Source organism: Eubalaena glacialis, chromosome 10 (assembly GCF_028564815.1).
Source record: "Eubalaena glacialis isolate mEubGla1 chromosome 10, mEubGla1.1.hap2.+ XY, whole genome shotgun sequence".
Taxonomy (NCBI): Eukaryota; Metazoa; Chordata; class Mammalia; order Artiodactyla; family Balaenidae; genus Eubalaena; species Eubalaena glacialis.
The window spans coordinates 19509853-19526295 of NC_083725.1; the positions used below are offsets into that span (position 1 = coordinate 19509853).

Consider the following 16443-nt stretch of genomic DNA (forward strand, 5'->3'; position numbering starts at 1 on the left):
AATGGATAAAGAAGGCATGATATATAATGGAATATTACTCAGTCATAAAAAGGAATGAAATAATGCCATTTGCAGCAACATGGATGGACTTAGAAATTATCATACTAAGTGAAGTAAGCCAGAGAAAGACAAATATCATGATATTGCTTATATGTGAAATTAAAAAAAAAAGATGCTAATGAACTTATATACAAAACAGAAATAGATCCACAGGCATAGAAAACAAACTTATGGTTACCACAGGGGAAAGGGGAAGAGAGATAAATTAGGAGTTTAGGATTAATGTATACACACAACTATATATAAAACAGATAACCAACAAGGACCTATATACCTACTATATAGCACTGTGAACTATACTCAGTATTTATATATATAAGACTGAATCACTTTGCTGTACATCTGAAACTAACACAACATTGTAAACAAACTACACTTCAATTTTAAAAAAAACTGTTGCAGAAAATAAGAATAAAAATCAGCATCAGCTAGATGTTAAAGTGCTTATTATGTTCCAGTGACCTAAATGCTTTACATATATTGCCTTATTTAAATATCACATTAATTTAAAAGTAGCCACCCTTTATTATTCCAATATTCAGATACACTAGAAAGAGACAAAGTTTCAAGTTCATTTAAAAAATTGGAATAAGCTTGAAACCAATCTCACTAGAAGTAAACATTTAAATAAGAAGTGGACAGATCAAATTTAATTATATTTAAAGAATCATTAAGACTGTGAAGTATACAATATTGGGGTTATCAATATAAAAAGAAATTCATGGATTTAATGAAAACAGTTTAATTGATATTAGAAGAGCATCCAATTAGGTTGAACAAATACTCCTGATATAAATTTTCTTTTTACTTTTTTTTTTTTGGGCCACGCCACATGGGTTGCAGAATCTCAGTTCTCTGACCAGGGATTGAACCCGGGCCATGGCAGTGAAAGTCCGAAATCCTAACCACTAGCACGCTAGGGAACTCCCCTGATATAAATACTTAAAACACTACAAACAAAAGCCAAAATTATACTTAACATCTCTATTAAAATAAAGAATAAGACAAGAAAGCCTATGTTGATCATTATTAGTTATACTGGAAATACTACTATCAGTGTAGTAAGAAGAAACTGGAAAATAATTATTTCGAGATGATATATCTTTAGTAAATAAAAAATAAGCATCAGGAAAGTCATTAGCTCTAATAAAGTCCATTCAGTAAGGGGCTTAATTAGAAAATAAAACATAAAATAGATTTCCGATAGTACTTAAGATGTGTTACTGGCACATCTTTAGAAAAATAGATCAATGGAACAGATCGGGAGTCCAGAAGCAAACCCACACATATTCAGTTTACCAGCTTATGACAGCGGTAACAGTGCAACGTATTTGGGAACGGATAGTCTTTCTCAATAAATGGTGCTGAGTTAACTGGACATTCAGATGGAAAATCCAATACAGATGGATAATTGATCAAAATACAAAAGGCTGAACAAAAAAACTTCTGGAAGAAAAATTGGTAAAATATTCAGATATTAGATATCCATCTGAAAAAGAACTTAAATCTAGAATACAGGAAGAACAGCAACATATCAGTAAGAAAAAGGCAGACAACCCAATACAAAAATGGGCAAAGAGATAAAGATACTACACCAAAGGAGACAACCTGAATGGCCAAAAAGCATTTGAAATGGTTTTCAACTTTATCAGGAAAAAGCAAATCAAAACCACAATGTGATACCAAAATGGCTATAACAAAAATACGAAGTACTGACAATGATGTAGAACAATTGGAACTCTCCTTACACAGTTGAGAGTCATATGATTGGTACAGCCACTCTGGAAAACTGAAAAATCTGAATAAGGTTGGGTATATGAAACTCTATGGCCCAGCCACTCCACTCCTAAATATCTATCCAAGTGAAAAGTGTAATACATTCACCAAAAAACATGTACAAGAATATTCACAGCAGTTCTATTCATAATAGCCCCAAACTGGAAATAATCTAAATGTTCAACTGTAAAATAGATTAACTGTGGTACAATAAATTGTGGATAAATACAATGAAAAAACACAACACTGAGAATGACAACTGAATTACATACAACATGAATGGTTCTCACAATTTTGTGCATAAGAAGTTAAAGAAGACTATATACTGCATAAATCTATTTATGCAAAGTTACAAAAAGCTGAAACTATGGCTCTAGAGGTCAGAATAGTTATCCTTGGGATTAGCAGTTAGTTACTAGAAGGAAGCATGAGGGGATTCTAGGATACCGATTGTAGTCTTGATCTGGGTGATTAAGTGGATTTGTGTACTTTTAGAAAATTCATTGAACTGTATAATAATAGTTTCTGCACTTTTTCTGTTTTATCCTTCCATAAAAATTTTACATTAACAAAAAAGCAATAATCAGTTAAAACAATGGAATGCAGACTTCCCTAAAAATAGCAACAAACAACAAAATACCCAGTTTAATAAGACATTTGTGAGGATAGGGATAACTACAAAATTATGGATATATACCATGTTACCATTAGCTTTTCAGTATCAGTTAACTCATAGGGTTAATGTACTTCAAATGGATATTCCAATAGAATTTTAACTTGGAAAAAATACAAGTGATTCTAAAGTTAATCTAGAAGCTTAAAAGAGACAAATACCTGAAAAAAAATCAGAAAAGTTATAACGGACATAAAGCTACAATGCTTTCATCAATGGCACAAAATAATCTATACACCATACTACGTAGTGCATGTATATGTGTGTAAATTTAATATAGGTCCAAAACCTTTGATTTTATACCTCTCTGGTTAGCTGGGTTTCATAGTTCAGAATATTTAGGATTTTTAAAAAGTAACAGAATGTATATATCATATACATACCAAATGAGATAAAGACTAACGTAGCCTCATGTCAAATCAGGTCAGGTTTTGCCTTGAAATGAGTTTTGATGCTCAACTTAAGGGAAAAAATTGGTTGTGAACATTTTGGATTTTAGAATTGTAAATAAAAAAGATTAGCAATCAGTAGAGGATAAGAGAGACATTATACATAAATGTGTGTGAGGAGAGAAACCTTATTTTAAGCAGTTTTATGAGTCAAGTGGTTAAATATTTAGGGAAAAAATGTACTGATTCTTTCTTCACACCAGGTATCAAACCAAATTATATATGGATTAGGAGCTTATCCTAATTTCAACAAATCAAGAAATAAAAAACCAACAGAAACCAGTAATGATACAGTTGAATATATCTCTGGTAAAGTATAAGCATATGCTATGGAAGAAATGACAATTTCCTGGCAGGAATATTAATTGAAGTAATTTCCCGGAAGAAATTTGGCAAAATGTATTGAGGTCCTTAAAAAAATGTACACTAAATTTTGACTTGGTAATTCTACTCTCTAAAGCATCTCCTAAGGAAATAATTGACAACATAAATAAGTATTTATTTACAAACATGTTCACTGCTAGTTTTTTTTAAATAATAGCTAAAAACTGGATAATGTCTGATATTATTTGAAGTAAAAAAAGCATTAGGAAGTTATATTTACAGTTTAAGTTCAATTATATAGAAAAAATAATTTAGGGAAAAAAGACTAGTAAAGTATGCAAAAATGTTAACCAATATTTATAAAAATAGGAAACTCTATTAAAAGAGAATGCATACTACCAGGGTCAAAATTTGATATATAATTTCAATAAGTTAAGCCTGAGGCTGAAAGATGGTGGCTTGAAAAATGATGAATGTAGAATATATAACACCATGCTTTTGAACTTACTCATCAAAGCTTAATCTTGGTATTCCTAATAGTCATGACATCTAGCCTTTGGCTGAATGCTGATGGATGCTTTACTCATGTAAAATTTCAACATACTTGCTAAAGGGTTCCAACAATATCCAGGGCTAAACTAATCAAATATTTTAATTACAAGACTTCTCAAATTTGGCATACAACTGAGTACACTAAGTCAGGGGTCCCCAACCCCCGGGCTGTGCACTAGTACCAATCCATGGCCTGTTAGGAAACAGGCCGCCCAGCAGGAGGTGAGCGGCGGGCGAGTGAGCCAAGCTTCATGGGCCGCTCCCCATCACTCGCATTAACCACCTGAACCCTGAACCATCCTCGCCCCTTCTGTGGAAAAATTGTCTTCCGTGAAACTGGTCCCCTGGTGCCAAAACGGCTGGGGACCGCTGCACTAAGTAATGTCCAAAAATAAACAGTGCATGGATCCTTACATGTAGTTACAAAAGTAGCCACAGGTTGTCTGTGGTATACTTTAACCCTGAAATGTAGTCAACTGGGCATCTGACTGTTAAAATAGATTACCGGGTACAATAATTAAGTCTAGCACATTGGGACTTTTAGGATAAAATGGGGACTATGGTTTTGTTCTTGAACATAAATGAAAGCTCCAAATACAAGTTGTCTTTGGACTATATCTAGTGGCTCCTGGCTAGTGAACTAAGAATCCTGAAGAAAGTGAGCTTATTTTATTTGTATATGAATTCTTAGCACATACAAATTAACTGAATGAGAAGAAAATCCATAATTTTCAGCATTATGTAAACTTCCGAAAACAAGAATTGATTTGCAAAGGAATTTCTTCAAAGTATCTAAAAGAGAATGATTGCCAATAGGAAGGAATTCAAACTTTTGAAGTTAATGAAAATATTTATTCAAACCTAACTGCAGCACAGTATCAAGCTGAGTTAAATAAACATTAACTGTACTAATTCCTGGTTCCTTAGGAACAGACCACTGCCACATCATAAAAATTTATTACAACACAAATTTCTGCAGTAAGGTTCAGCTAGTAAGACGTGATTTCCACATTGAGAAATGTAGTGTAAGAGTAGGATGGATTTAGTTTTTTAAAGGCCCAGTATTTAAAAAAAAAAAATGGTTGAGGAAAATGACTCATAAATATATACACCTGCAGAAAAAACCCTTAATATACTGATATTTAACAAAACAGAAAGCACTTAAGAGAACATACTTTAATATCTAGGCACAATTGGTCAAGTACGAATTATAATTTCTGTACTCATTTAAAGGTTTAAACCAATTCTTCAACTTGACTGATGTGTGTGAGTCTAATACAGAGAAGGCACCTCTTTCATTCTCCTTAAGGACTTTCTGAGAGAAACTCTATAATACTTTAAGGGGTACAGAGACAACGTACTATATCCAAGTGTAACATAGCCCATTTTAGGAGAAACTAAATTAAAATAGAAAACTATGATTTCTCTTTTTACATCTTATGATGGACATGGCTTTCTAAAAGGACAACAGAAGATAATCCTGCATACAAGCTTTAACACAGAACACAAGATTTAAATTAAATGTGCATTGGTCTCTACTACGTAAAAAGTTCTATGAATTAGTGCAGTTCTTTAAATCCCCAGTATTTAGGGGAAAAGTATATACATACCAAGAAATCTCAACTACTACATAACCAAACTTTTTATGGCTCAACAGTCTAAACGCTTAAAGTTATGTAAAAGATCTTAAAAGTTATAAACAAAAGATCAGAACACTCAAATGGTTTACAAAATTCTCTCTTTAAAACAAAGAGACCAGAACAACCAGAAGAAATAAAGTGTACAATTTTAGGAACATTATCTTTACTGCAATTATAAGAAGGGGCGGCAAAGTATTCACTCTAGAAAAAATCCCCAATTGTTAATTTCTGGTTACTTTATTTCCATTTGAATTCATTATCACTCTTGTACTAATTAGTGGCTATGTCTTCAGATATCTTGTGGGACAATTACTGAAGGCAATTTATAAGGAAAAGTATACTTTTCCCACTCAAAGTGAGAAACTATTCCAGATGAATAAGTCTCAGAATTAGAGATCATAAGAAGCCAAAAAATACAATGTAAGAACATTAGGTTGATTTAAGCTCTATTTCAACAAGATTTACACAGTATTTACAATATACAATTGTCAAAGATATACAGTTTTGCAGATTGGCTTTACTCACATTTCTGCAAATGTTTTTTCCACAATAAAAATATACCAAGGTAAAGCTATTTACAAACTAGGAAGCTGCTTTAGAAACAGCATGATTTAGAAATAAAGTGAAATTTCAGTACAATGAAAGTGCAGGTCATGCTTTCAGATTCTGTCAGTATCTCATCCCCTACACTCATAGTTTAAGGAATAGTAGTTTTAAATAGCTACTGTTCTTATATGTTCAGAATATTTACTCATCATAATGCAATGATAACAAAAATTTGTCCACATCCATTCCAGCTGGAAATGAACTGGGTAGCTTCTTTTTCTGTCAAAAAAAAAAAAAAAAGAAAAGAAAAGAAAGAAAGAAAAAATAAACCTAAGTTAACATATTGAACTCAAACAAGGCCAAAAAGCTAGCTTTCTTATTACGTCACATAGACCCTCATATCAGGTACTTTCATATACTACCAAAATTTTTGCCAAAACAGTTTAGTTCATTAGCATTTTAGTTATACAGAGAAGCAGAGACAATTTTTATAAATCCAAGGTTAATAAAATATACTTCAATGGTATTTCATTATTTTAGAGCACAAGACATTATACAAATTCAGAGTGCATGAATGTTGAATGAGACAAGAGAGAACATGCTTTTTATAAGGTGGTCATTATTGCTAAACTGTAAACTTTAGAAAGCTTTACTAAGATTTTAAGAGTTAACAGGTACTTTTCAAGTTCCAAACATTTAACATACTCTAGGCACTTCACAAACACTGCATTTAGTCCTCACAGCCATTGGGTAAGATGTGTGGTAACCTCATGTCAAATGATGCAGCTCAGACTCAGATGTTATGGGCTTAACAACGGTCAAGAACCAATAAGCAGGAGATGCAGGATTCAACCCAGGCTTGCAAGGCAGCAGAGCCAAGATTCTTTCCCTGATACGATAATTCCTCTATGACATTTTAAACCTCTCTATTCAATCCACTTACTAAATGGCTAAACAGATTTAGGAAAAATGGCTTTAATTTATCAATGATAATCCTACATTACTTTCCTACAGATAACCGTGGTTAAAGAAGAAACAGGTAAATTTAATTTTTATACTGCTCCAACACATTGACTTATATTAGAATCTATGGGAGAGCTGGTAGGACATGTGGAAAAAACCTAAGATGGAGGAGTTGCAAAGTAGTTTTCACCTGGTAATTCCATACACAATAATGGCTTCCCAATTTTTCATGTGTTATGTCATTCTCCCCGCCAACCCTTGGGTCCTACCATGACAGAAACAAAAACCTCCTGTTCCCAAGGAAGATGTTTATAAATACATGCCTTAGCAACTGTTTTTAAAATGCTATGTTTCATCTAGATAACTTCTGAGTACCACACTGGCTGAGAGATACTGCTAGAGAATGTATTTTGTCAATCAAAATTCAAAGCTATCTTGACCAAAATGTTGTTAGGTAGCTATGGCAAAAAATGATGAGATCTTTAATCTGAGCACTGAAGGAAGGGCAACGTGTGGTTTTGAAATTAAGACTTTCAAACTTGCCTTAATTTTCTTCTTTTTCATTGGTATTGATGAATTTGCAAGACTTTTATTAGAAGTACGGGAGTGTCGTTCACGCTCATCTAATTCCTCGATTTTCCGCTTTTTTGTGGTACTCCTTGAAGAGGCTCTAAATTGCTGTGTATTGTCTTTTAGAGGAGTAGTTGAAGTAGTCCTAGAGATGGCTGCTCTGGAGAGAATCATTAATGTATGGGCAGCCATGTTTACACTGTTTTCACTCCCTGTTTCACTGGCAGGGCTGCAGGCGGGCAAGTCTGGGGTGACAGGAGGGACCATTACTTTGGCTGTGCTACTGTCTTCACCGTAACGCCTACTAGAAGGGACCTTGATAACATCTGTAGGTTCTTCTTTATGTTTTTCCCCTGCTCCTGAGCCAGAAGTCCGGGGTACAGATAAATCAGTACTATCAGCGAGTCTACTTACTGGGCTATGCCACTGAATATCTTGTAACATTTCTGTGGTATGTTTGGTGAGTGGGTTAATCAAAGAACTGGCAGACTTGGTTTGTTCTTGTTTTAAATCCTTCACAGGTGCACCTACTGAAATGACATTTTTACTGTTTGAGGATGTGCCTTGTTTTCTGGTTAGCTCTTGCAGTGAAACTACAGTTTTCTCATTCCGTACACCCCCATTTTGCTGCCCATTAGACAGTTTTGAAGTTTCTGGATTTTTCTGCCTTTCCACATCACTGCATAGTTCATTCTCCTTATTAGCTGTTGTTTTATGGAAAGATTCAAGTATAGTTTCTGTTGGTGAAACTTTCTTTTCTGACTGAGTTTCTTTTATGGTATGTCGGCTAATGGCAGTTTCTGATTTAGATAAAATCTTAGGCACAGGAGGTTTCTCTCTCTCTCTTTTGAGAGCATTATTAGAAGGGGGTTTTAAGGTGGAGGAAACAATGGGTGAGTCAAGATTAGAAAATGAAATGTCATTCCTTTCTTTGTTTTGGGACACCGTCTTATGATTTGTCCCCTGTGTATTCGCCACAGGAGAAGCAGTGCTATCAAAACAGAGCACACGTCTGTGGCTTTCAAAGGTTTTGCTAGTTGGAATTATACTTTCTACTGAGAGGGGAACTGTTATTTCTTCCAATTTTTTCCCAAGATCTGTGGCCATATTCTTGTCAGGAACTTCAGTTCTACAAGAAAAAAAAATTTTCCTTAGCAACATAAAGAAATTCTTTATGCTTTTAACTTGAGCATTCAAATACTCTATGATAGAAACTACTTTTATGCTCACCGTTGTACATGACATCCAACTAAGTGACTTGATGAATCCACCAAATTATTTACCTGTTTTCCTGGAATTATAAGTTAAGTTAGTTAGAAAAGAAAAACATTCCTGAAAGTATATTTCTCTGAAAGAAAACAGAACAGACCACAGTATCAGACACCATGAGAAAAATTTAAGCTATAGCTAATGTACAAATGAAATACTTTCATATACTGGGTCTAAAAAAGCACCTTTGTAATATACACGAGACGATCACTCATTCATGTTACTGAGGAAATATAAATATGGAGCAAATGACTTGCTTTAACTTCAGGCAAATATGAATCCAGTCTTTGGATTTACAAATTAGTATGCTCAATGTAGCACTTAAGGGTACTACTTAGATCCAAAAAATTACTTAAAGAAAACACTATATTATGCCTATTTAAAAATTCTGCCCATTTAACTGTCATGTTTGTAAGCCTATGTCACTCAGAGCACATGCTCTGGAGTTTTAATAGCCATATTTTAATTTCCATGGACTTATGAGTTTATGTGGAAGGGCAGCAAGATATGAAGCCGGAAACGAAAGCAAAGATGATATCGTGTAGGACCTTGGGTATTATGCAAAAGGTTTTATAGAGAATCCTTAAGAGTTTTAAATAGGGATGATGCATGAATAGATTTGTTTTAGGAAGTCACTCTGGCAGCAGTGTAGAAGATGAACTAGAGAAGAAAGAAAACTGGAAATATAAATTCTAGTTGGATTGCTATAAATATTCAAGGTAGGAGATGATGAAGGTCTTAGAGACAGTAATGGGCATTCGCATGGACATGAACAGTAAATGAGGAATAAATGGTGACATTAACCAAGAGGGAAAGGTAGGCAGAAGAGGTTTTTGAGGAATAAGAGGTGAGACTTAGATATGTAGAGTATGTGGATCTTAAGTTACACAAAATTAGAACGGGAGGAGCACAGTAGTTCTAGAAGCCACCAATAGTATTAACTGTTAGAGGGAAGTAAAGTAAGGTAAGAATGGAAAATGTCCAATGCATATGGCAGCATTAGGAGGCCACTGGTGACTTTAAACAGTTTTAGTGGAAACATGAGAAAGGACAATAGTATGGATGAAGACATAATGGGAAATAAGAGGGGTCGGGGATAAAGGGCTGGCAGATGTGAAAAACCTAAAGGAATGATGGGAATGATCCTTGTATCCATAGTTGGACAGCCACAGAGTGATGAAGCCAAAAAAGAAAAGTTGAAGATACACAGAAGACAGAAGGTAGCCTGCATTAACCTTAGAAAGAATGAGATAATCATTCCTCTAAGAAGGGAAAAGGGAAGAATGATTTTAGATGAACAGGTACATATTAAATGTGAGTAATGTGAGAAAATGGATTTTACTACCAATAAAAATCAAAATCATTGGCCTAGAGTGAGGAAAGTGGTGACTGGATAGATCTGAGAAGACCTGTGGAAGTCTGAAATAGTATTAAGGAGGAATGGGAGAGAAAGAAGATAGGTAGACATTTAAAATAATTGCTAAGTGGCAGTGAGGGTGAGAAAGTTTTAAGTGTTATTGAATGGAATCACTTCTAAAGCAATGCTAAGAAGCCCAGGTGTAAAGGCAGAGAAATGGTTGGCTGGATAGATCCAGGGCTAGAGGGTATTAAGTGGATATGGTAGAAGAATGTGAATATGAAGGTGTTTAAGAGTACTGGGAAAAGTGGCTGACGTGGTGGATTGTGGGGTTTAGCCTGGATAGGGAAGGAAATGAATGCAGAAAGGAAGTGAAAATTCAGGTAAAGGTAAGGATTCAAGTAATAGGAGCTCTCATTGGTTGAAGAGAGATTCAATGGATATACAGAAATGCGAGTATTTTGAGAGAGGTTATTGACCGTTAAAAATTATATAGGTCTAATAACAAGTAGTGAAAAATTAAAGGTAAAGCTATGGGACAGGCTGGCTGAAGTGAAGATTAAAGACTTAGAAATGAAAGGGGTCAACAATTCTGAGGGTTAGGGTGTTGTTAGGTTAACAACATGGGCATTTTGTCACCCATGAAGATGGAGAAGTCTGAGGTAGAGAAGTTTGAGAACTCACCACAACATTCATCAATATTTTCATTCATGAATGAAAATCTCGTGTTACTTTGTATATGTTGTCTTTTATTGAACTAAATCTTTAATTTTGGAGTAGTCAGCATTATCAGATTTTTTCATTTTTCAAAAGCAATCTTTTATCCCAGCATCATCTGGATATTCTCTTACATTTTCTTTCATTATTTGTTTTGCTTTTCACTTTTAGGTGTTAATCATCTTGGAGTTCATACCTTTATATATGCTGTGAGGAAGAGATCTATTTTTTCCCTGTAATATATATAATAGCCAATAGATTTCATTTACTAAACAAACTATCCTATCCCTTCTGACTTCTGACATTACCTCTACTAAGTACAAGTTGCTATAAATACACGGTCTTTTTCTAAACTCTATTTTGTTCCATTTGTCTTTTTTTTTTTTTTTTTTAAAATCACTGCAAAAAACTTTAAGCAAAGGTTGGACAACCACCTGTTAGGAAAGTTATTAGTATTCCAAAAAATAAAAAAAAATACCGTCGTATTGCTGCAAACAAAGGAGTACACACAAAGTTGACATGAATGAACTTAAAAATGTACCTGTACAAGGCTTGTTTCTTAGTCCCTGAGTCTTCAGAGATTTTGGAGGGATAGGGAATTGAGGGATACTTCTATTGCAAACAGGTGCTGCCAAAGGCATATGAAGGACCTGGACAAGAAGAAGCCATTAATTATACTTTGTTTGAAAAGCGGCACCGAGCCATTTTCAGTTCATAAATCTCACCTGCCGAGGAGGAGCAGAAAAGGTATTTCCATTCTGTCCAACCACAGATACAGGGATCATTCCCACCATTCCCTGAAGTACAGGTTGGACTGGAGAAGCAATTATAATGGCAGATCCTAAAAAAAAAACAACAGTTCTCAATAAAATGGAATAAACACAAGACACCAAAGTGATTATTATTATTTTTAAAGGTTTTGTGTTTTTTAAAAATAAATATATTTATTTATTTGTTTATTTATTTATTTATGTCTGCTTGGGTCTTTGTTGCTGCACGCAGGCTTTTCTCTAGTTGCGGCGAGCGGGGACTACTCTTTGTTGCGGTGCGCGGGCTTCTCATTGCAGTGGCTTCTCTTGTTGTGGAGCACGGGCCCTAGAGTGTGCAGGCTTCAGTAGTTGTGGCACGCGGGCTCAAGAGTTGTGGCGCACAGGCTTAGTTGCTCCGCAGCATGTGGGATCTTCCTGGACCAGAGCTCGAACCCATGTCTCCTGCATTGGCAGGCGGATTCTTAACCACTGCGCCACCAGGGAAGCCCTAGTAATTATTAATTTGAAATAAATTCTATATAATTATAATCAGTTTTTCATATAATCTACTCTCCTTTAAAAAAATTAATTTAGGGACAACAGCAAGGCTAACAAATTAAGAAAAAGTCAATCTGAATATTATTCTTATGGCAATTAGTCAAGGTAAACATCATGAGTAAGCATAAGACCCTACAGCCAGGAGACCATATTTTAGTTGTACCTTGATTCCTCTAGAAAGAATAGTGAAATTGATCAAAAAATTGGTAGTGCAGGTTTCAAGTCTGAATCTTTTACCAGAAAATAAGGGTCCAAACTGAATACTGACAGTCTAAGACTTACTTACAACCCCAAACTATAATATTATCTCAATGGTATTTGTCAAAAAGGGTCCAGATAAGTGAGCAACCAGTCAAAACTGTGGGAGAAAATACAATGTTTACATGGAGAAGTCAACAATATAGTCTATGGCTATCATAATTTAACCCTGCCCTGTAAATGAATCTTTTCCTAATAAATTCATTAACTTCTCCTGTAAGGTTGATCTCACTTTCATGAACACCCACCTCGGTCTCTCAAATACCTACCTATCCTTGTGCTGCTTAAGATTCCCTTCCTTTTACTCCAAATACTACCTTATTTCTCTAAGCTTCAGCTCAAGTTCCACATTTTCTACTAATTCTGATCCCTCCTTTATCTTATTTTAAACAGCACTTGAAATAGATCCATCAGGCTTTATACTTAATTGCTGATATTTAATCTGATTTAATTGTATGCCTAAATGTAAAAAAAGAAAGCGGGAAAAGGAGCTTTGGAATCAATATCTAAGGAAGTGTAGATGACTGTGCCATAAACTCCTCCTTCAAGGAACATATAATCAAGAACGACCACTATGACAGGCATGTCAATCACTACACATAAAATGGCATGTAATAAATGCCACAAGTGCTCCTATAAACAAAGAATTCTAAAGACAGGGATCAATTTTCAAATGTGGAAGATAGTGAGAAATTACAAAGGGTATTATGCAGGGAGAAATTCAAGTTGTATCTTGAAAGTCTTTCCAAATAGGTAATAAATTCCTTGAAAACTAAGACTATAATAACTATTTAAGAAAAATCTCCCACAACACTGGGTTTTAGTAGGTATATGGCTATTTGATGAATTAGTCTTCCCCCCCCCTCTTTTTCTTGTATTGATAGCTTAGCCATGGATTGAGAAGTAACTATGGAAAGAAAAATAAAAAATTAAACCACTGAATTCCATAGCTTAGGAGATTAAAAGAAAAAAGTTTGATTGAATTAATTATGTAAAGAGAAGCCATAATCACAAATTTCTGAATCTAATCTTATACTCTCATCCATGATTTATTACCTTCTAGTCAACAACAGCACACACAAGAGAAATTAGATCCCATTCCAGAGAAATGAACTTCAATATGTTCTAAAGTTACCTTGTGAAAAGTTGGGTGACATAGCTTGGTTGACAGCAAATACACTGTTTGACCTTGGGGGTGTCTGTAACTGAGGTGGTGGTTGAGCAGTCATAGGTGCAGAATTTCCAGGCAACACCACCACATTTGACTGACTGACAGTTGCTCCTAAGGCTGTTGGATCAGTTACACAAGTAGCTATCAGAATGTTATTTGAATTGCCAAAAGTTGTGCTTGTAGCTGGCATTAACTGTATGTATCCTCCATCCTTGGAAACACATGGTGTAACATTGGCTGAAAAAGCAATGCTGTCTTCATTCTGAGTGTTGTTTATTGTAGAGTCTTCAGGTTTGAATGCTAAAAGGCTCTGTTCCATTGAGGCTGAATCCCCAATTCCTTCAGCAGATGAGACAGCACCTGTGGTTTCTTCTGAAGACAGGCATTTAACTACTTCTGCATTTCTGGCAGGTGATTTAGCAGGAGAAGACAAAATTATAGTTGGCAAGTTTTCTCCACTGATACTAGAAACAGCACTGTTAAGTTCAGAATCTGAGGAAACAAATGGATCATCACTGATGATAATTTTGAGAGAGACTATATTTGATGCATCTATCTCTGTTGACTTGTTGCCAGCAGGTTTATCACTAGTGTTCTGGGACTCAGGGTGAGAATCCCTCATTGAAGAACACACAGATTCTGAAGGAAGAGAACGTATATCTTCTATAGGATTAGCTTCTGGGGGTATCAATGTAACTTCCTCACAGTTATTTTCACCTAAAGAGAGAAAAATACTATCTCCATCTTCTTTTACAGAAGATGAAGGCTCTTGTGAACCCAAAGCAACTTTCTCAGACTTGGAGGGCTGAGGTTCATGATCTGTATGATTTAACTCAACAGATGATGAATCATTAGATGGTTGTTTAATTGAAGATACTGAATCTCCAAGGTGAATTTCTACTTTTTGTTCAGATACAGTTAAACCCGAACCTTCAATAGACACAGGTAATATTTTACTTTGAAGTGAAGAATTATCTTGGCAATCTGAAAGTTGCTGTGATGCAACTGGTAACACATTATTAATTTCAATTTTACTCTGATAAATTTCTCTAGAATCCGGTGACTTGGAACCATGGAAATTAGTTGTAAGTCTTCTTGTATCGTCAGAACTTTCACAAAATTGACCTTTTTTAGATGGCTTTCCAGTTAATGGAATATTTTGGGATAAAAGCTGAGAAGTTTTTCCAGAGAGAATTAAGTTCTCATTGTTAGTTTCACCACCAAGGGAAACAAATGAAGTTATTGGTATATCAGACTGATCAGGCTGTAATCGAGATTCATTCTGCACACTTGGAGACAAAGAATTCTTTTCAACTTCCATAGCCAAGTCAGTTTCAGTAGACATCTGATTGGTGTATAATTCAGCACAATGCTGATTACATTCGGCATCAGAGTTTATTCTTTGGTTAAAGTCATTCAAATTAGGCACAGACTCAAAGGTGATATCAAGGTTACACTTCTGTTCAGTAGATACTACCGTTTTAAAGGCCTTTTTCTGGACGCTAGAGTCTATCTGGGAAAACTGTTCCTGGGCTTCCTGTCTAAGCTCATCATGGTTGCTGCCATTCTTCAAAACATTTGATGTGTCTTCATTTTGATAGGATGTACAAAATGGGGGTTGACCAGATTGATCATCTGCAAAATATCAGGATGGTAGAAAGATATGGTGAGTATGTAACAGCTTTTAAGGTAGTCATCTTTACTATAAAACCTATTTTGCCAAGGAAGTAACTAATCTTTGACATACCAGCAAGTGGAAGTCTGATAAACTTACTCTCTCACTTTTTAAGTATCAAAAAACTTACAGGTACTTTTCTTATTACTGATGCCTTTGTTAACAAGTGCCAAATTGTTTTTCAAGCTTTTTAGAAAACAGATGACACAATGAAGGAAAAAGTATATATGTTTAAGAACATTTAATATGTACCAATATATAAAAAAAACTGGCTACAAACATACAGTGTTTTCAAAACAACTGACTTTTCAACTTCTACCATTTCTACTGACCATACTTCATCTGATATATTCTTGAAGGTGAAATGGGGCCAAGTACATTTTGCATGATCACCATTTGATGTTATTGTGTACACTTTAACATTTATTACACATTTACTGAAGATCAACCATATGACCAGTACTGGGATACAAAGATGAATGACCCAGTCTCCGCCCTTGGTGATATCAGTCTAAGGGAGGCAGACACAGGACAGAAAGTCATAATGAAACATGCCAAAAACCACAGTAGTATAGGAACAAAAGGCACCTCTTCTGGCCTATGGGATGTGAGAAAGTGTTATTGTACGAGGAGATCTTGACAAATAAAAGTGTTAATAGTTGGAAAAAGAAGGGCATTTGAGAAAATACTGATATACTGTGTCATATATCATTCACAGTTTAGAACAGAAAACAATAACAACATTTTGAAAAATATTGGGAAAAATCCAGAAAAATGTATATCAACTATCATAAAATTCTGTTAATGTGACACTGGTAAAATAATAGTGGGTATGGAGCACATGTGAATCCTTATTGTGGGGAAACCAGTGGAAATTATATACAGGCCACATAAATTCAGGGGTAATCAGTTTCAACGAAGTGGGAAGAGACTTTCTGAGAAAATAGGATTTCAAATTTCATTTTGTGCAGGGCAGAGCTTATCTGAAGCACAATCTTCCACACATAATATATATGAGAAAGACACGCCCTCCTACAATTCAGCCTGAGAAGAAATAGAGGATTGGGTTTGGGTAGAGGCAAAGGACTCAAAGTAGGAATATAGTCTGAGATATTCCAAAACTGGTTTTTGGAAGG

General features: G+C 35.0%; 1 protein-coding gene across 1 annotated transcript in view; it reads right to left on the reverse strand.

The window, feature by feature from the left end:
• Nucleotides 1-6023: 6023 nt before the first annotated feature.
• Nucleotides 6024-16443, reverse strand: part of LOC133099084 (protein NPAT) — a 51883-nt gene continuing 41463 nt past the window's right edge. Inside the window, exons 13-18 of the mRNA XM_061202543.1 lie at nt 13597-15267; nt 11622-11737; nt 11438-11546; nt 8784-8844; nt 7527-8682; nt 6024-6299 (exon numbers count right to left, since the gene is read on the reverse strand). Coding sequence (XP_061058526.1) covers nt 6222-6299; nt 7527-8682; nt 8784-8844; nt 11438-11546; nt 11622-11737; nt 13597-15267 — 3191 coding nt within the window. The 3' untranslated portion in view covers nt 6024-6221. The remainder of the gene's footprint in view (nt 6300-7526; nt 8683-8783; nt 8845-11437; nt 11547-11621; nt 11738-13596; nt 15268-16443) is intronic.